At 34.5% G+C, this 21,703-nt stretch overlaps 2 protein-coding genes across 8 annotated transcripts in view; both read left to right on the top strand.

The window, feature by feature from the left end:
- Positions 1–28: 28 nt before the first annotated feature.
- Positions 29–1,451, top strand: LOC112043324 (protein mago nashi). Its single transcript, XM_024078677.2, has 2 exons — positions 29–579; positions 1,216–1,451. Exons 1-2 carry the CDS (start codon positions 322–324, stop codon positions 1,396–1,398), a joined length of 441 nt encoding a protein of 146 aa, XP_023934445.1. The 5' UTR covers positions 29–321; the 3' UTR covers positions 1,399–1,451.
- Positions 1,452–2,652: 1,201 nt separating this feature from the next.
- LOC112058060 (maternal protein pumilio) overlaps positions 2,653–21,703 on the top strand; it is a 114,114-nt gene continuing 95,063 nt past the window's right edge. For 2 of the 7 annotated variants that reach the window (XM_052881338.1, XM_052881339.1), the window contains exons 1-5: positions 2,686–3,565; positions 4,047–4,544; positions 17,737–17,869; positions 18,354–18,503; positions 20,819–21,011. In XM_052881338.1, the coding sequence (XP_052737298.1) occupies positions 3,353–3,565; positions 4,047–4,544; positions 17,737–17,869; positions 18,354–18,503; positions 20,819–21,011 (1,187 nt within the window). In that variant the 5' untranslated portion in view covers positions 2,686–3,352. Of the gene's footprint in view, positions 3,566–4,046; positions 4,545–13,197; positions 13,482–17,736; positions 17,870–18,353; positions 18,504–20,818; positions 21,012–21,703 lie in introns of those variants that run through there. The other 5 variants (XM_052881337.1, XM_052881336.1, XM_052881341.1 and 2 more) reach the window with 5 other exon arrangements.

Genomic DNA, 21,703 nt, shown 5'->3' with positions numbered 1-21,703 from the left:
GAATAAGAAATTTGTCTGTGGTCAGTTCCAGGTTAGCAATACTTGGATCAACTAGTGTCTATAAGCTTTTTTTTGTCTATTATTTTTAACTGCATCTGCAACAACTCGTGCGTTTCTCAGTAATAATAAAAATTAAAATAAGCTTTATTTTAGTATTGTTTTGCAATTTAGGTTTAGTTTAATTTAACAAGTGTTTCGTAAAATTAGATATTTTGTCAAATGATACACCGGCAAGTCTCGCGTTAAATTATATACCAGTGTGTTTATTAATCTGATTTCGGCGCCACTTCATCTACAAGAATTTCCAAGTCGGACACAGTAATGTCTTCTGATTTTTACATTAGGTACTATGTGGGCCACAAAGGTAAATTTGGCCATGAATTCTTGGAGTTTGAGTTCCGACCCGATGGTAAACTGCGTTATGCTAACAATTCAAACTATAAAAATGATACTATGATCCGAAAAGAAGCGTATGTGCATCCATGCGTTATGGACGAATTAAAAAGGATAATCGTCGATTCTGAAATAATGCACGAAGACGACCATATATGGCCTCCACCAGATCGTGTGGGCAGACAAGTAAGTTGTTTTGATTGAACACATTAATACACATAACCTTAATTCAAAAAATAATATGACATCTTTTTAATTCTTGACTTTATTGTATTTGTGGCTTTAATAGATTTGGCTACTATTAAGCAAGACTTGCTCTTAAATCTACAAGTAAATAGATATACTTTTATTGTGCATGCAATATATTTTTTTAACAAATACAATGTTCTCAATAAATAAACAAAAAAATACTTCAAAATTTTGGAATAAAAATTAGGATGAGAAATACAATCTCCAGAACTATTTATTCACAAGCTAACCCCCAAGTTAATACTTGATTTTTTGTTAATTCTGTTATTGATTGAAAACTCAATTTACTTATTAAATAAACCACCTAAAGAATTTATACTATACAATTTGAAGTTGAAACCTCATTATCCTATGTGCCATGCCAAAACAGCTTACTGACAACTGAACCTTCCTTCACTCTGCCCCTTATCAGGGTAAGCCCTTGTGGTGCTTCTGCAGAACCAATAACCCTCAATCTACCTACCACCCCTAACCACAGCACCCCTAGCCAGTGGCTTATTTCCACACTCTCATACACAAATTGACTATTAAGTATAATTAGAATCATAAATAAATTTTATTCTTTGTTTGCAGGAACTTGAAATAGTTATTGGTGAGGAGCACATTTCATTCACTACATCTAAGACTGGCTCATTGGTTGATGTCAATCAATCTTGTGATCCAGAAGGCCTACGCTGCTTCTACTACTTGGTGCAAGACCTCAAGTGTCTGGTATTTTCTCTCATCGGTCTTCACTTTAAGATTAAGCCAATTTAGATTAAGGCTATGTACCTTTAAAACAAAACTTATTAAAGTAAATTTGCACTATAGTTTTGTCTTTTTATTTTAATAATATTGTCTAATTAAGTTCACTGTCAAGAACACAAATTGTTTTATACCACATTTGCTCATAAAGTATCGCTTATTTTACCCATTTCAATATCAAATGTATCTGATTACACATACATGTGCCTTATATATATATAAATGCCGATAAAAATTCTTGATTAATGTTGTCAGCTAATGAAAAAACATATTTTATTTAATTTTATTTGGGACATTATTTAGGGCCAGGCCTTCCTCCTTTTTGTGAGAAGAAGACAATTTGGAGCAAATAATTTAATACATGATGTTGAGTTTAGACCCACCACGCAGGAGATGGTCCAAAATTGTATGGAGCCCAGGTCCAGTCTTTGTACTCTAGCGGAAATGAAAAAATGTATTTTTTTCAACTATTTTTAATTAAACAAATCTACGAATTTACTTTGATTCTTACGAAATAATATTCATTGTCTCCCAAGAATTGCAACATTACTATGGGTAATAATAGCCAATAATAGCGGAATAATAACGTTTTCATTACAGTAATCGATTTGACGTTTGCTGTCAATTGTCATGTCATAGTTGCTCTATGGGCGCCATCTTGATTTATCTCAAAAACTTTTTTATTTTATTTATTTCTTTCTATTTAGTTACATTTATTTACTTTAATAAATTTTAATAAAATTGTTGTATTTTTTAAATTGTAATGATACGGGGTACAAGAGTGGACCTGAAATGGACCATCTCCGTTAATTTTGTATCTGTATCTGTATAATCTCTGGTTTAAATTGTGTTCATTTTTCATCTATGTTTAGAATTTTTGTTTTGTTGTTGTTTGAATAAAATTCCCATTTACGCAGTATTCATTAAACAAGGTTTATCTTAAAATCTAATTATAAAAAGATCATAGGATTATAATATAGTTTAAATATTATGGCTATACAATCCTTACACTTCTTAGACCATTAATAACTATTATTATATTAATGGTCTAAGTTACACTTGCATGTTAATCTTGATTTTTTTCTTTTATGAAACTTCATTTATTATTTATTTGTGGTCTCACTTATTTATTGGAAATTATGAAAAACTACATTAATATATCAATGTTTTCTATAAATAATCAAATCAATTTCTCATACAAAATTAAACAAATGCTTAAATTCATTTTAACTTTTGTAAACTACGTTTTAGAAAGGAACGTTGTCGAGTGTATTTATTTATGTTTATAGTATAGCTTTGCGCGTTGCGCGCGCATCGCATCTGCCCGAGCCGCGACCGACTATGGCGGATAGGCAGTAAAGGATGTTTGAGGTCTTTTCTAAATCGAAAAGTATCGACGGTAGCCAATGGCATAAACCGAGTTTTTTGTAAAAATTGTACATTGTAAATAATTCTTTGTACATATAGCACTTATATTTGTGGTCCTTTTGTTTAGAAATTGTGTGAATAGTGTAAAATTTTCAGTGTTTATTGGATTCAGTTTTCGGACGCCGACAATTCTTTTATATCGATGTCAGTACTTCGGTACGTTTAACAAAAAATCCGAGTGCTTAATTTTCGCGCAGATCAGTGCTTAGTTTTCATCAGTTTCGTCTGCAGTCTTTGTGTTTTATTCGAAAAACGGACCGTTGCAGTGTCTCGCAATATTTTGATTCCCTTAGCGGCTGTCATCGCGCTTCGATAAAACTGGTAGCTGTCATTACAAAGACAAAAAGACTATTAGAGTCTTTAAATGGCTTCAGCACTCAATTGATCTTGCCGTATCAGTGTTTTGATCATGGTACACTGTGGAATCGACGCCTGACTTCGATAATATCGGCGGACACGGTCGATCGTGTGTATAAACAGAAGATCGCTGAGCATCGAGTGTTTACGGTTGTGACGGCTCGAATCGTAGTGAAACTGAATGCTCGAACCTCACGGTAGCCCAATGAAGTGGCTGGGCACGGGCGGCGAGGAAGAGGCGGGCGAAGCAGGCTTGCAGAACAGCCGCGCGTCGCAGGCCCGCGCGCAGGACGACGCCGCCGTGCACTATGTGTTCCAGCGCGACTCGCAGGAAGAGCTGCCCTCGCTAGCTCCCAAGCAGCGCTGGGCCGTCGGCGAGGACTCCATCGCTGAGGTTTGTTTACTTGAGATGTATTCACTTACATTAAAGGTCCACACCTGACCACATCAGTAATTGAAAAAGAGATGCAAGATACAGTTACACTATTAGTCTAATTAATAAATAAAATAGAATTCTTAGTTGTAAGAACCAGTTGTTTGTAAAATGCTAAACCTACCATTACTTTGATAAAAATTATTTTTAAAACAACCTGTGATAAATATTAAGCTTGCCATCAAACAATATCTTAAATTAACGCTTTATAATGTTTAGCTTCATATTTGCTTTTCAAAATATCAACAACAATGTTAAGGTCAATGACAATGAAAATAAAATGTTCATATGTCCCATTAAATATATATTTTTTTATTTTTAATAATAACTAGAGCATAAATTGCAATGCCTTCCCAAGGCATTGAAGGTTAATAAGTAAACAAGTTTTAACAGTTATGTTTATCTGTATAACATTTTATAGAATGCATTAAAATTTTTCCAGAGTCAAGAAAAATGGAAGAATCATTCACAAATGGCTATGAATAACATACAACACCAGGGCCAAGTTCAGATGAAAAACACACAGTCCAACCCTCATCAGTATATGAATCAGGCGATAGCCTCATCTGTTGGCACGCTCGCTATAAACCCATCAATTATTGGAAGCCATCCAGCTCACTTGACCACAAACATGGTTCACACACAATTGGCACCGATGCAGAACCACACTCTGGGTAATAATTTAACCATTCAGAACAGTGCTATGATGTTACCACCTCTGCAAGGACTACAGAATGCACCTCAGATGGGACAACAAGGTCTTTATGACATGCATCAGCACCCTGGAACTCCAATGCAGCCTATAAATGGCATAGGCAAGAATGCAGAACACCTCATGTTCTTGAGCCAGGCAGGAATGCTTGCACCAGGGACAAATCAGTATTTACAGCAAGGACAGAATCAGCTCGGGCTTACACCAGTGGCTGCTATTAGAAATCAGGTAAGTCTTTTGATTTTTAAAAATATTAACATTAACAATACTTATAATGAGGTAAAACTGGCAGAAACCTTTATCAATAACTAATTTTCTTTGTGCAATAGAGCTTTAAACAAACAAACAAATAAATCTATGCTAATATTATGAAGGATAAGCATGTGTGTTTCTATGAATGGGTAATCTTTAGAATTGTTGCACCATTCTGATATGTTGATTTGCTATTTTAATGGTGCAATGTCCCAGATAGACAGAACATTGTATATAATAAACTTATTAACATTTTGCTCATATTTGTCAAAATTGTGACATACTAGACTAGATTAGACTAGTAGATATTATTAATTATTTTTATAGTATTTACAACATATACACAATATTTATTTAAAATGGCTAAAAAATGGAAATTTCAGCGTGCACAAATAGATAGAGCTCAATAATAAGATCCACAAGAAAGCCTTATTTAAACCTAGGATATGTACCTGATTGGAATTCCTTAACTCTACATCCTAAGTCACAGGCTCTGCTCACAATGGACACCTGCACAGTGAATCCATGGAATGCCTATACTACAGCCTTTCTTGATGAGTACTGTTTCTTTGAGTTGTGTGTGTAAATCACAATTCATTTCACATTTAATAATAATTATTATTAAACTTGTTCTTAAATTAATGAAAATAAATTTGATTATTTAATTTGCTTAAAACAATTAGATATGGTATATTTTATATAATATTTTATAAACAAACCATACATAATTAAAAATAAGCAAACCATTCATAATAGTTATGAAATGACATGTGTATTCTACCTTCATTTCTAATTTTTGAATTCAAGGCAAGAGTGAATATCATCTTCTTGGCAAGTGCACTCCAATTTAGATAGCATTTAGATTTGTGCAGTTTATGGTGTTAATTGTTTGACAGATGCATTTACTTGGGTTAAAAATATGTTGTTAGTCAATGATATCAAAATTCTTGTCAAATAGCTGTGTGAGAGATTGCAAAAAGGTAAAATAGTACAGTCAACATCTACCCAATAGTGTTAATAATAATGATATAGTAAATAAAAATGTGCTGTAGCTCATTCAACTCATCATGATGTCTAGAAAATTGTGAAAAAATTTCATATCCACACTTAAACTATTGCAAAAGTTATAAACAATTAATGATTTTAATAAAATAGGGGTCTACTTTAATGGAAATTACTCCAAAACTATTGGTGTTTGAGAATTTTTACAATAAAATTCTTAATATAAGCTGAGACAAATGTTTTAACATTCTTAATTCTTCTCTGAATTCTTTTGTAAACATACTTTATAAGATGGTGTCAAAACATTTACTATTTTTTTTATATTTTGTGAGTTATTAATTTTTAAAGTTAAGAAAAATCGAAAAATCAAGGTTAAGGTATAAAAAAAATCTTTGTTTACCATGATTGTAATATTTCTGGTTGTATATTTAAAAAACACATATACTTAATATGAAAGTAAAAATTGTTTAAAAAAAAAAAGGTAGATGGGGGGGTGACCCAATCTTTGTATTAAATAATTTTTAGGGTTTTGAAAGCTTCCCTTCCTCCCTAAAAAACCAAATGAATTTTTATGCTATTTTCACAGGTAGGTAAAGTATGTTCCTACTGTAAATTATACAGGGTGATTCGGTCTTTAGTGCGGATATTTTTTTTCGTGGTTCTGTATCATTAATAGAATATAAATCTACAAACAGTTCGATACATTTTATGTATTTTTTTTTTTAATTTATGTCTCTAAAATAACAAAATAATGTACATATTATTACTAAACAAGATATATTCAGCTTAAAAGTGATCTGGTGACGTCCTTTAGGTATCAAACGAAAATAAAATAAACGCACAATAGGGTGACCTTAAAATTCTGTTCAAAAGTAAATAACTTTAGCTAACGATAATTTTGTTATTTTTGAGTTAAAAAAAAAAAGAAAAAATACGTGATCATTAAATTTTGTTTATGTACAAAATATAAAAATATCCGCACTAAAAAAATTTTCTTCCTGTATAAATTCAGACTTGACAATTATTACAATATCTGTTTTCTATTTTATCAAAATGAGTATGCCTTCCCCTTTCAAGAGCCAATTCTGAAGACGCTGATAGCTTCAGTATAATTTTCTGATAACAATTAAGCTCAGACAAAATACATATATATGAATTAGTATTCTAAAACTAATTCATCTGACAAGACTGTTGTTGATTCTATAGAAACAGTTTATAATATAAACATGTTAGATTGTTGATTCTTGATCTTTGACAGAGGGGTAATGTCTAGTGAGACAGTTCCCTATGTAATTCATCTGAGCAATTAAGTGAATGTCATGATATATGTCTAAACTTGATTGTATATTTATTTGATTAAATATGAAAGTATTAAAAAAAATTATAATGATTAGGTTGGTTGTTTCCATCAAAGAGAATTGTTTTGATTCTTACTACAGAATTAACAGTTCTCACACCTTAATTTCCCAGAACACAATGTGTCAACAGGAAATGCGTGATCAGCCATTTGTCATTAGTATGTAACACTATTTAATGTTTTAATATGATATAGTGTTTTAATATCATATCAACATTATCACCTACTGAAACAATTTAGTGCAGGACATAGTGTTCCTCATTTATTTTCAAAATTGGTAATATTTTTTAGGGTTCCATTGCTCAAAAAGAAAAAAATGGAACCCTTTTATGATCACCCTTTGTTGTCAGTCTGTCAAGACTTTCCAGAAATATGTTGAGAGAGATGAGACAAATATCTTAGCAATCCTTGGATTAACCGTGCAGGTGCCAGGTACATCGTGTGGCAAAGAGCACAACTCCGAGCAAAGTCCAGGACTTGTGACCAATGGATGTAGGGTGAAGGAATCCCTTGACAATCAATTAACACTCGCCTTCTCTGCTCGTGTTGTTGTTCCCTGCCTAACCAAATTTGGTAAGATTCTATTAGAGCAGCTTTTGATACCCATCCTAATATAGAATTTGCTGCAGTGATAGATAGGCCAAGGTCTTTATAGAAGTTATAGAGTGATTTTGCTGATAATCCTCTCATACCTACTTCTATGGCTTACAGACTAACCACATAGGCATTTTTAGTTAATTCATATGTTATGCATTAGGTATGTTTATTGACTTTTATACTGACATCCTTCATAATGTTTAGTCTCCCATGGTAAAGTGAGATGTCTGGCATGACAAAAAGAAGATGTCTGGTCTAGATCTCAAAATAGCAACATCCGCTGGGATTTTATAATGTTTCTCATATGTATCCATTAATAAAGTCCAATCAGGTGCAGAACCTAGAGTAAGGCTTACTAGACGATTTTGTTATTGAACCTGCTTTAACGAAGATAATTTGTCTTTTATTTGTAGTCAATCCTTTTTGAGCTCTAGCTACTGTAAGGCTTATCTGTGACTATTATCTCACCACAAGTATAGCAAGATTTTTCAGTGCCTTTCCCCATACTAAGTTACTCTGATCTGGGAGAGTCATTTGAAAGACATTAGGATATAATTAGTGTATCCGTTTTCATGAGCTAAAAGTCAAGTTCTGAAGCTGATAGCTTCAGTATAGTTTTCTGATAATAAATAAGCTCAGACAAAATACGTACATACTAAGTTACTCTGATCTGGGAGAGTCATTTGAAAGACATTAGGATATAATTTTAAGGCAGGAGACCAGTGCAAGGCGCGCCACTTTAATGCGACTGCGATACAGAACTCTCCTAAGGATAACCTCTCATTTTGGATTTTTAAATTAATTGCATGCACTTTATAGCTGTCATTTTCACCTTGTTGTATAAAAGATTTTACTATGTTATCAAGTTGAAATTTAAACCGTCTACGGTCCTATAAAGTTATGAAAATACAAACTTCTAAAATTACGTAATAAATAAATTAATTAAAGAAATACTGCATAAAGTATAAAAAAAACTGAAAAGAAAAAAAAACAAGCTCAGACCAGAAGTGTAGAAAGCAATTAGAAAACAGTCGGGACCTATTAAATAATATAGAAGAAAATCATTCTATCCAATATCTTAGGTTCATTTGTTTAATTTATTTATTTATTTCACACTTTTTAGTTACAATAGATGGTTAATTTTAGATTTCTTTATTACGTTTATTACAAAATACGATAACGTTAAGCAAATATTCAAAAAAATCTACAGAACGCTCGGTGGGCGAATCCGACTCGCACTTGGCCGATTTTTATCATCAATAATTTAATTTATCATGAAAACCCTTAAATTTGATACCCATATTGCAAAATATCCACACTATGGGATAGACGATTGATTTATATCATGAAGGAAAGAAATTTTCTTTTTACCACTTTATAAAGTTAACTAGCGGACGCCCGCGACTTTGTCCGCGTGGATATCAATGTATACTTTCAAGCCCTATATCACCAGTTTAGGGGTTGAATTTTAAAAATTATTGAATCTATACTTCTATACTAATAAAATAAAGCTGAAGAGTTTGTTTGTTTGTTTGATTGAACGCGCTAATCTCTGGAACTACTGGTCCGATTTGAAAAATTCTTTCAGTGTTAGATAGCCCATTTATCGAAGAAGGCTATAGGCTATATATTATCCCTGTACCCCTACGGGAACGGGAACCACGCGGGTGAAACCGCGCGGCGTCAGCTAGTTACATTATATTTCGTATTTTTTTTATGATTTATGAACAAATTTTTAAAACTGTAACTCTATAAATGAAGGACTTTCCGTATAAACTTTTAACCCCTATTTCACCCCCTTCTCGTTTTATTTTCGCAATAAAAAGTATCCTATAACCTTCTCGGTATTATGGTCTTAAACCGTGCCAAGTTTCATTTGAATTCATTCAGTAGTTTCAGAGTGATGCTCGAATAACAAAAAAACACGGACAGACACAAACAAAAAATCGAAAAAAAAATTTTTAGTTTCAGTATCGATTATATAATGCCCCCTCAACAAAAAATTCATAATATCTTCAATGTACAGAATGTACAAAATTGTCCGCTATGCCACGGTATCGTTTGGTGTTACAAATGGTATAAGTAAAATCTCAAATTGCGAATAATCGTATAGAATTCGACCAGTTTTATTATAAGTATACATAGATAGGGATGACGATAGTTTTTTTAAGTGTATATAAATTAGGAGTATGCTAATAGTAAAGCAAATTTGTAAGAGTAACAGTATATCTGCGATCATCACTTTCGGTGCTACAGCGATTTAAAGGGCCACGGATCCCTGAAAATACAAAATGGCGCGAATTAATGACGTCGCGTCGTCCGTTAGATTTGTATGGGCGTTCAAACAAAATTACGAATATCTTTGTTTGTGCGTTTATGTTTTTAGTTCACATTTTGAAAAAATGACGTTTAATGTAAAATAAGCTAAAAATAATAGGCAGATGGAGCGCACAGAACACGACGGTGTCGTACCCGTCACAAATATGAAATTCAAAAACGAATACATTCTCGAGTCAGTGCGATACGAATCGTCGCATCAGTATTATTCAAGAAAAATGGCGTCTTTAAAAAAAATATTTTAAAAACTCTTCACAAAAACTAAAGGAGTATTTTTTTATTGGTAATTATTGATTATTATATTTACGTAATTGTTGTTATATAGTATTAAATTTTGAAATACAAATTATGAAAAAAGTTTGTATATGCGGTTGTCAAGGAGACGCGTGATGTTTTTTTTATGGGTTGCACCGGCTTTACGCATTACTTGTAAAGACTCCCTCTGATTATTCTGAGACTAAAAAGAAAAGAAAAGTAAGCCGAATTTAGCTACACCACTGAGCGCGCACATGCATAATTTTGTGTTTAATTGCTATAAATATTTTATTATCCGAATGCAAGAAAGGTCATGTTTTTCGCGCGTATCAAGTATGGATGGATGTATGTATGTATGTATGTAATTTTCTTTATTCTTTATTATACTTTCTTCCAAACCACTGAACGGATTTACGTAATTAAGATATCGTTAGATTCGTCTTGATGGGTTATCAAGACGAATCTAACGATATCTTAATAGGTGAAGTTAAAAAAAATACCAACACGATGACTGTGAGACGCTATAGACTCGAGGTGATATTTTTTATAGTCTATTCTAATATGAATATCAAATTCAAGGGCTGATATTGAGGATATCAAAATTATGTATCATGACCATTTTAAAAAAACCTACAATTAGAAAAACGTTATTTATTAATCGCTATACAAATTACGCAAGGCGGGTGACTAAACTACAGCCTTTCTTGATGAGTACTGTTTACCAACAAACAAATTAAAAATGAGGGTATATATCACTAGTCATTTCACACTTATTAATAATTATAATTAACTTATTCTTAAATTAATGATAATAAATTTGATTAATTAGCTTGAAACAATTAGATATATCTAATATATGTTATATAACATTTTATAAACAAACCATACATAATTTAAAATAATTAAGTTATGAAATGGCATGTGTTTTCTACCTTCATTTCTAATTTCTTTGTTGGTAAACAGTACTCATCAAGAAAGGCTGTAGTATAGGTGCGAGTAGGTTAGGCTTGTTAGGTAGGTTATTTTATTTTTTTAACCGACTTCAAAAGGAGGAGGTTCTCAATTCGGTCCTGCTGATCAGTATGAAGGCGGTGCTTAGCCGGTGTTGTCTTAATTTAAGCCATTTCTGACAGGACCTTTCTTCTTCTTCTTCTTAATGTCGCGGCTCTGCAGGTCTTCTTGAGGTCCTGTATCACATTGACCGTTACCGATCTATTGTGATCGCCACTGACTAGATTTCCCCTCCAATACTGGTTGCTGCCAGGTACAGCAGCAGTTTCTTGGCTGGGATGTGTTTCACCTCCTCTGGATCCATTGTGTAATGCCCTAAGTGGAGGTTGCGTTTATGTATTAGAGCTGGGCAATTGCATAAGATGTGCATAGGTGTTTCCTCTGCCTCTAGGCAGAGTCTGCACAGATCTGTGTCCCGGAGTTTAAGATCAGACAGGACCACATGAAACAACACTGTCTGCAAAATCTAAATCTATAAGATATTCTCACATGGCTTGAATTAATACATCACCGGCTTAGCACCGCCTTCATACTGATCAGCAGGTAGAACATATTATGATGTTATTTTTCGCTTTTTAGTTTAGTGGGTACGTTTTTAGGTTTTGAAGTCGGTTTTTTTTTTTTTTATTAAAATTTTTATTATTAATTATTGTGTAATACAGTTTTTAAAGTTGTCTCGAAATTTTATATATACATATGTATATATATATATATATATATATATATATATATATATATTTAGGTATTGATTGTGTACAACTTTCATTGTTTACTTAGCGAGTCAATGAAATGCGGTCAATTGGCCGCTTTTGTTCACCTCAGTTTTGATGCGCTAGTGACATTTCTCTATTAGGTATAAATCTTACAAAGTTTGTGTCAAAAACCCTAAAATCGCCTTAATTATTGAGTTGTCTCCCTAAAAATATAAATTCATAATAATTTAGAAATAATATGCTGTAATATGATTCAAAAGTCTATATTTAATACAGACAAAATATTACGTAATAATCTGAAGATTCAGATTTTTTGAAATCATACATGTTGACAGTGAATAAATTTAACAATTTTTTTTATTCGATGAAAATTGCCGCCAGTTGCCTCAGAGTGGTTGTAGAATAACGTGTTATGCAGTGTTACCAACTCTCCAAAATATTTATCCCTAAAGTTTGTGTCAAAAATCCCTAAAATCGCCTTAATTATTGAGTTGTCCCCCTAAAAATATAAATTCATAATAATTTAGATATAATATGCTCTAATATGTTTCAAAAGTCTATATTTAATACAGACAAAATATTACGTTTTATCTGAAGATTCAGATTTTTTGAATTCATCATACATGTTGACAATGAATAAATTTAATATTTTTTTTATTTGATGTAAATTGCCGCCAGTTGCCTCAGAGTGGTCGTAGAATAACGTATTATAAAATATGTCGTTATAAGTCGCTAGGTCAAGAAAGAAATATTAAAATTATCATCAATTTAAAAATATTAAAGAGTCAAAAAATCCCTGAAAATACCCCTAAAAATTTCAGACCCCTAAAAAAATCCCATTTCACTTATTTGCCTCCTAAATCTGGGGGGAAAACCCCTAAGTTGGGAACCCTGGTGTTATGTATCGTTATAAGTCGCTAGGTCAAGAAAGAAATATTCAAATTATCATCAATTTAAAAATATTAAAGAGTCAAAGAATACCTGAAAATACCCCTTAAAATTTCAGACCCCTATAAAAATCCCATTTCACTTATTTGCCCCCTAAATCTGGGGGGAAAACCCATCATCTTATTTTGTTTTTAAGCGTCAACAAAGGCCTTTTTTATTTTCATAGCGCCGGTTAAAAAGTATTTGTTATTTTGCGTGTTTCGTTTGCTTATTATTATTCATATTACCTTTAAAATATCTGAAATGTAGCCCTACAATATAATTATGTAGGTATTATGTACAAAAAACACAATGTTACAAAAAATCCGATCATTAAAATAAGTTGATCGCGCCATCTATGAAACATCACGCGAAGCTTAGCTTCGTCCGACGCTCCCGAGCTCGGAAAGTTTAGCGCAGGCGCTGTAGTCGGCGTATGTCCTTTGTTCGAAACAAGTCAACATTGTACTTTTGAGTTTGGAGCTTGCAGTTTTCTTTCTTTGCTTTTAATCGTTTTAGTGTAAGAAATGTGTTGTGTTATCGTTTAATTTAGTGTAAATATCGTTATAAATCAATCAATCAATGTTTAGTTCCTTCTGTCCTTTTCTAAGCTTTCGTTGTCGTACATGATCGAGCTTTAGGTGGATTGAACGCATGAAACCTTTGAGTGACTTTTTTTTCGACACTAATGTTAAGGATATGGGCCCCGACATGGTGAGTTTATGTGATGTATCTCGTAGTTTATTGTATTGGGACCCAGTTTTAAGTCATGAAATGACGAAATTTCGTTGTTTCTACGCAACAGGTCCGTTTTTGTTTTGTTTACTTGTCACCGGCGTCCGCCATTTCTAGTTCGTAATTGTATTATTCACCGGTGTGGGAACTAACATTAATGCAAATAAAACTATATTGAAAGTATTAAACCATCATCATTATCAATAATCGCGAGGGTTAGTTTATTCTGTAGTTAAACTTAGAATAGTCTCCAGTCCATGTGCCATTTCTTTCATGTTGTCAACGAACTTTGTTTCGTTGTTCCCATAGCCCGGCAAGCGTTGTGTAAATGGAAGTTTATTACTGAGTACTTGGCTGTTGAGGTTAGAAAAATCAAGGAAAGTTAACTAGTTAATATACAAACTGTGTGTGTATTACTTAAAGTGATGTTAGGGAAGTGGCCTTTCCAATAATATTGTGTTTGTGTTACAAATCAGTTCTATAGTTATTGAATACACAACTACCTTTTGCTCTTTTGCCTATTTTATTTAATTTAAATTATAGTTGTTGTTTATTTTATTCCTGGAAACAATTATAAAAGTAAAGTGTAGCAATTATTAATCATTACAGTATAGTTTAATAACAAAGTGGCCCACACAATAGTGGATTCCCTTATAAACATAGCATACCAACAGAAATGTAATGTAACATGGTTACTCTGATAAGCTTGCTTACCTAACTTTAAAATTACACAGTTCACTCAGTGTTAATAATAAGATTTTAGTATCAGAGCGTTTTGCCTCAGACTGTCCTGTCAGAAGAATAATGTTCAAATTTACAAGTACAGGGCAATGTGCAGAAGTCATGTTACTTGCATGGCTGCAAAGTGTTACTCTATGATAGGTTGGTAGGTACGATGGTGATGGTTGGTAGGTACGATGGTGGTGGATGGTGATAGTTGATGGTCACTTGATGGTGAACCTCTGATGTTTAATCAATCAAAATTCATCATTATAAACACATTTTAGGGGCCCACATGTCCATATCCCTGCTTATAGAATTCTGTATATGGAACTCTACTCTGCTTTAGTGCAGGATGGTGGACTTAGTGTTTTTCATATAGCATGGATATGGTGACAGTCGCCCGTATTACGTTCATTGCAGCAAACTTTTCAAGAGTGAAACGAACAGTCACCTGCACTATCCTACATGAAATGAACTTTAGACGAAAATCTTTGTCACTTATCAATCATCCATTATTAATGTTAATGATGAGGACTGATGGTTAACATCACAATTTCTTGGAAGAAAGAAATGTCCCTGATCTTGGACTAAAACTCAGGACCTCCTGACTCAAAGCTGTATATGCTAACCACTGAAAAATACCATATAGGTATAATATGTTTTTTATCATACTATTAACTTAAATTTATTTACTACCAGCAGACAGCTTGGTTCACCCATGTAGTTCCTGTTCCTGTAGGAATATGGGGATAAAATATAGCCTAAAGCACTCTGGGATAGTGTAGCTTCCCAACAGTGAAAGAATTTTTGAAATCGGTTCAGTAGCTACAGAGCCTATTCAATGTGAACAAACAAACAAACAAATGATCAAATCTTTCTTTAAAGTAATAGTATTGATTACTATTTTACTATAATATTATAAAGAGTTAAAGGTTGTGGTGTTGTAGGGGTCTAGATCTACTGTACCAATTTTGAAAATTCATTTATTACTAGAAAGCCACATTATTTGTGAGTGTCATTCTATATTTTTTATCCCCATGTTCTCATGGGAATGGCAACAGCCACTATGTGGCTGAAACCATGACGGTTTGGCTAGTGTTTTATATAGCATGATTTAACTTAAGGTTCTCCTTAAGATAAGATTGGATTTGGATATGAATTACAAAATGGAAACCATTATATATTCAAAGTCTTTTTAACTTATGATCATTTTATTAAATAGTAATCAATATAACTAAGCTAGAAATTGTATCATCTAGACTTTGCAGGTGTACAATGTGAAGAGATTATGTTACAAAATGATTACATGGGATTAATATTACATTAAAATGTATGTGTTAGTAGTTAGTATGATAAGTACAGAACACAAAGACAAGGCAGTATATTGTGTATATATGATAAATGTGTTTGCTTCAACAGTTTCACAGGAAATGATATTCTGTGTCAGCAGTTATGGTGTGACTGTGTGGTATAAGTTTCATAGGTGCAATACCTAACTACAAATATGCCTTAGTAATCATTCTTGGACTTAAAATGTTTGACCCTGATCTGTTCTTTGATTCTAAGTAGGTGTTATTGTAATTTCAATAATTTCATGGTCAGAAAATATTTAGATAACAAAATAAATAGTTTTAAAGTTGAGTTTTAATGATGATCAGGTAAATGCAATAGGAATTTTTCATATTAATTTGATAGTTCCAGCTATCTATTTGTTTTTATTCAATGACAAGTGAGCCCCTGACTGAGATTTCTTCTGATTTTAAGTGACAATGCAGTCAAATATAGAAGCGGGCTGACTTGGTAAAAAAGCCGGAGTTCGAGCCCCGGCTGGGCTGGGCTGATAGTTCGTAACAGTGTCGTGTAGAAACTGAAAGGGGTGTGGATTTCATCCTCCTCCTAACAAGCCCCCTTTCACCTTAGATTGCATCATCACTGACCATCAGGTGTACAGGTGATTGTAGTCAAGGGCTAACTTGTAAATAATAAAAAAATTGTTCTATGCCAGCTCCAGCCAACTATTAAACATCATTATATTTTAGCAATGTGCTTCTAATAGGTTATTATGGTTCTAACACATAAATTTGCTTACACCAACATATTAGGTTACTTTGTTAAGAAATTCCATAGCAGTCTGGAGTTAGGTACTTGTAGTTTGTGGCATCATATCCTGTTACTTTTACTTGTTACTAAGGTAGTTTGCCATTCATTTCTGTCAATATCACTAATAGTGTGATATTTACTGTACAGACAGATTGAAATATATTTGTGTGAGTTTTTAACCATAAGACTCTTGGTTATGAGGTAAGGAGGTAGACCATTTCAATGAGAATATCAGGATTAAAAAAATAGTGATGAAAGAATTTTCCAGTTGTTTTAAAGTTATTGTATTTAACAAGATAAAGATTGTGGTAGTAGTACTACTTAGTGTCTATACACAGTGTGGAATTCAAATTTTATCCTAAAGCCGCCAAACTGTATATAAGCACCAATGACTATTTTTTTTTATATTTTTAATCAATTTTATTCATCACAATACATAAAATTTGTAGTGGGCCATTCAAATAGAGTGATAATTATGATTTATGAGACATTACTATGTAGTAACACAGTGCATCTTTGTTTGCCAGCCACACATGTTATTATGTTATGAAGGTTGTAATCAAACTTCTCCTAAACCTCTTAACTTTTTACTGTTGAATATTTATAATCTCTGTAACCTTTAGTTAAGATTGTACAAAACTCAATACCTTGACCAAGAAGCTATTTATTATGAAACTATAAATGCACCAAAGTTGCATAGTTTCTACACTAACTTATACAAGTTACAACATCAATTATATTTATGGAAATGAAATATAATTGAACTGGTGATGCCAACATTTGAATGATTGATGAATTAAAAAGATGTAAGATTGATAAATGCTATGGATGGAAAGGCTTGGAATTAGTTTCCTGGAATCCAGGATTTGACAAATGAGTAAATGACTAACACTAAAAATCGGGTAGTTTGAACCAACATAAGGTAATTAATTTTTTTACTAGCAGAACCTCGCGGTTTTGCCCGCGTAGTTCCCATTCTCGTGGGAATACAGGTTTAAAATATAGCCTGCTTTACTCTCTGATAATGTAGCTTTTTATCAGTGGCGTGCACAAAGTTTTTAACTATGGCATGCTCAAACTGTACAAAAGTCTCTCCAGTTCAGGTTCACCATCAGGGTAGGCAGTACATTTATGCATGTATGAAGTGCACGCCACTGCTTTCTATTGGTTCAAGATTTTTTTAAATACAGTAGCTTTAAGATTCATTACATACAAAAGTACATACATCTTTCCTCTTCATAATGTTAGTATAGACTACCAATATCAATGCCAGCTATGAAGACTTTAGGAGATTTATATAGACCTGATCTGTAAATTAATAGTAACACACCTTGTGTTCTTCTTTTTTATGCTTAAATGTTAAAATCCTGGATAAGGTTTGTTTCCAATGGTTTGTTCTTTTGTCCTATAGATTGCACCTGCCGCTAAAAAGTTGTGGGACAAGGGGCCTGGCGCCGGCGGCGACAGCAAGGGGCCGCCGCATCTTCCTCCGCTGCAACTCAACCCCGAGCAGATGTGGCGCGACCCTACTTGGTCCGCTCAAGGTTAGTGTTCTTTTGAACCAATAGAAATCCATCACAAAAGCAGAGGGATGCTGCTAAAGTTCGTTCTTTTAGTGTCACCTTATACTATTAAGCACTTCCTAATGATATCTTTGTCAGTGTGGTGTTTTGCAGCTGCAACTTTTGTGGTGCAACTTTAGATAGTAGTTTGAATGTTGTGTAGATATTTTTTCAATGTTATTCTTTTTTTTTTCGCTTAACATCAAAACTATTCTGTAATTATCTATTATTCCTGTTTTATATGTTGCGAAGAATGTATGTACAACAATATTTAAATTTATTTATTTTCAAATTTGTGTCAAGCTTTAAAGCCATCTATACTTTCCATCGCTTTAACTTATCTCTTAATTGTCTTACATGTTATATGTTCATGTTGTGGTCCACTGTAAATGTAGATTCACAATACACGGTCGCGTATTTTTGGATATTGTTGACAAAGACTAAGCTAGCGTTTGGTATTGGTTAGCAGTGGAGCACAATGTGGGAGTGCCGATGATGGGCACGCGGCGCGGCGTGTCGTTCCCCGGCGGCGACGCGGCCGGCATCCTGTCGCCGCGCGACGCGGCCGGCCTCGGCGTCAAGATGGTGGAGTACGTGCTGCGCGGCTCGCCCACAGGTAATGTGTCGGCGCCACCACCATGTGCTTGTCTTGTCTTGTCTGGAGCTACGGCCAAGTCGCGTCCGCGGTGGCCTACAGTGACGCTATTCACATCTAACGAAGTTTGTACAACTCACCAGTGTGAGTGGCGAATGCACGCCATTGACGCTCAATTATTCTCTCGTTTCTGCAGCACCCACGACTTTAACTGATCGTGTATTGGTAGCTGCGTGCATGACGGCTCGACTTATGAGACGTCTTCGCTGCTGTTTGTACTGCAGAAACCTGAGAATAATTGACCCTCAATGGCTGACTGAATTCATGTATATCTCGCTGTTTCTAATACAGTATGTACTCTATACATAGAGAGAGATAGAGTTTCGAAGCTCATACTATAGTCTGGCAAGTTCGTTGATGACACTCCTATGCTATGCGGGCGACAGGGCGAAAGACTGCGTGAGTGTGATATCGTACGTGCGGGGAAGTGAGGTGCATCAGTCGTGGAATTTTCATTCATCGCTACACGCCCCCCGGCCCGCGCGGGGACCATCGGGAGTGTTACGAAGTTGCCAAGCTATAACAAGTCATGAAACATGAATATTGTAACAGAATAGTGCTACAAATCTTTACTTCAGCCCTACTTGATGTGTACTGTTAACCAACAAACAAATTAGAAATGAAAGTAGAAAGCACATGCCATATCATAACTTATTTATTTTAAATTGTGTACTGTTTTAAAAAAAATAAGATATATTAACTGTATCTAATTGTTCTAAGCTTATTAATCAAATTTATTTAATGAGTCAATTATAATTATTATTTGGTGTGAAATGACTAGCGATTTGTACCCACATTTTTAGTTTGTTTGTTGGTAAACAGTACACATTAGGTAAGGCTGTAGTAGAACGCTTGTTGACATGAACCTGTTGTCTGATTTAGATTTTCTTACAATACATCTGATCACCACTGTGGGCTGAAACACTTTAATTTGGCCGTAGCTTTAGAGGGGCTTCCTATTTGTCGACTGTCAAGCCCAGATTTTAATTGCATATTCCAGTGGCAGAAAGTTTTACATGAAGCTGTTCACACCTATCTGACACAAAATCAGGTGAATAGCTTCATATAAAATGTTCTGGGAACTTGTTAGAGTGGCCAGGGTGGCAAAATACCACGGCCCACAACTCGAAGGAGCCAGCCTATGAGGCCATGAGCTCTAAGTTAAGTAACATTTAAAAAAATATGACTTCTGAGGCCTCATCTAATGAATTCCCTACTGGCTTCTGATGGTGTAGTCACTGGAATGCCCGATTAAAAGCTGACCCATCAGCTGACAAAGTTGGAACCTGGTCTTATGCTATCAACATGCATTTGTGTGCCAATCTAGCGTTTGACATAGTTTTTTTTAAAGTGCTCTTAAAGTCTTCTGCTGGCTCTTATTACAATCTACCTTTTGAACCGGTTGTAGAGTCACAAACTGCAAATAGTCAAAATTTATTTTTCTAAAGTGCATGTAAACTAAGCCTACTTGAAATTAACTTGAATTTAAATTAAAACAAGAATAGCTAGGTTTAGAAATGAACAAAGTGTCCTTTTCCTTCAAGTTTTTTTTTTATTGTCTACACTCTTATGAATAAAGTAGAGTATCATTGAAAATGTAAGAAAGTTGAAAAGCCAAACCAAGCTTTCATAATGCTGCATCTTGATTCAATATTTAGAATCAAGATGTCACTCAATCACTTTCAATATGGTCAATGAAGCAAGAGTCGAAAGTGAAGCCATTGTTTTGCACTCAAAAAATTTCCATTTAGTTCCTGTGATTCAATTGATTAATTTACGGACTTTATATAACACAGTTGTACAGAAGAAGTAAACCTACTAGTTATTCTTGCATATAGTTTTCCCTTCTATTATATATAGTGGGATGTATAAGAAAACTGTTAACATTAACATTCAACCATTGCTTTGGTTTTAATCTTATTAAAGAAAAGAATTATGATAGCAATGAAAACATGAAAGTTTCTGTTGAGGATCTAAGTATAATAAAGTGGTAGGTACACATTTAAGAATAGTAGGGTTAATTGGCAGAATTTCTTTGTCCGGGGACATTTGTATTTTGTGGAAAGCTGTGAATTACGAACAGACATTAACATTGTATTAATTTGTATAGAATATAGGGAAGCTTTCTATTTTAAAAACCACAAGCCACAAAAAACTCGGTATGTGTATATGCAACACTTCTCTTTAGCTTTAAAAAATGCGGCAATCAAACCAGTATGTAAAATAGTGTTATATTCAGCAATGCTTGGCTTCGCTAAGACGGTAATTCGACACAGAAGGTGGTGGCGTGGCGGGCGGCGGCGGCGAGAAGATGGCGGGCGTGGTGTCGGGGCTGCGCGGCATGGCGCTGGAGGAGCGCCAGGATGACAAGGCGGGCTCGCCCTTCGACAAGGACATGCACGAGCTGCACGACCACGCGCCCATGCCCAACGGCCTGCACAACGGCCAGGAGGACGACAAGGCGTTCAAGTGAGTATTGAAGTTTTTTTTTCTGATTGTGTAAGTGCCGTAGGTTCCTTATGAGACCTCAGCGGCGTCACCGAGAGGTTTGGGCGAGCGCGGAAGCATCGCCTGATGGGGCCCGAAGGCAGAAGCAGAGTAGATGGGCGGAACGATTCCAAGGGCGTCTCCTCTGATACTCGGACCTCGGCTTAGAGGGCTGTTCGGGAAGGGTGTTTTGGCCTAAGTTTATCAGTCCGGGCGCCCCCGAGATCGTGAGTTAATTAAGCCCACGTCTGGATGACGTCAGATATCGGGGATAGAGTATTGAAGTAATCGTAGCGGTGTCCTTATGTGTTAGAATTTGGTCTGCTGGTAGGCATTGGTCGTGACTAGTTACTAAAGACTTTACCGCCAAGCCCAATGATATTTTATACTAGAGATGAGGCACTAGCGCATCAAAACTGAGGGATACAAATGTGGATAATTTACTTTATTTAATTTAGTCGCTTAAACAACGAACGTTATTTAAATATTGGAAAGAAGCAGGCGTTACCTTGATGGAAGTTCATCATAAATAGATAATAATTTCTTTATTTTGCTATCATCCGCGAAATGCCGACGAACCCATGCGACAACGTCACCCAGGTCCGTCAATATACTCTCTACGTACGTTTCATTCCGAAACCGGAGCGTCCCCAGCAGGGCTAGCACGGGCAAGA

This window comes from Bicyclus anynana, chromosome 4, assembly GCF_947172395.1.
Source record: "Bicyclus anynana chromosome 4, ilBicAnyn1.1, whole genome shotgun sequence".
Lineage (NCBI taxonomy): Eukaryota > Metazoa > Arthropoda > Insecta > Lepidoptera > Nymphalidae > Bicyclus > Bicyclus anynana.
This window is presented reverse-complemented; position numbering and strand designations above follow the sequence as displayed.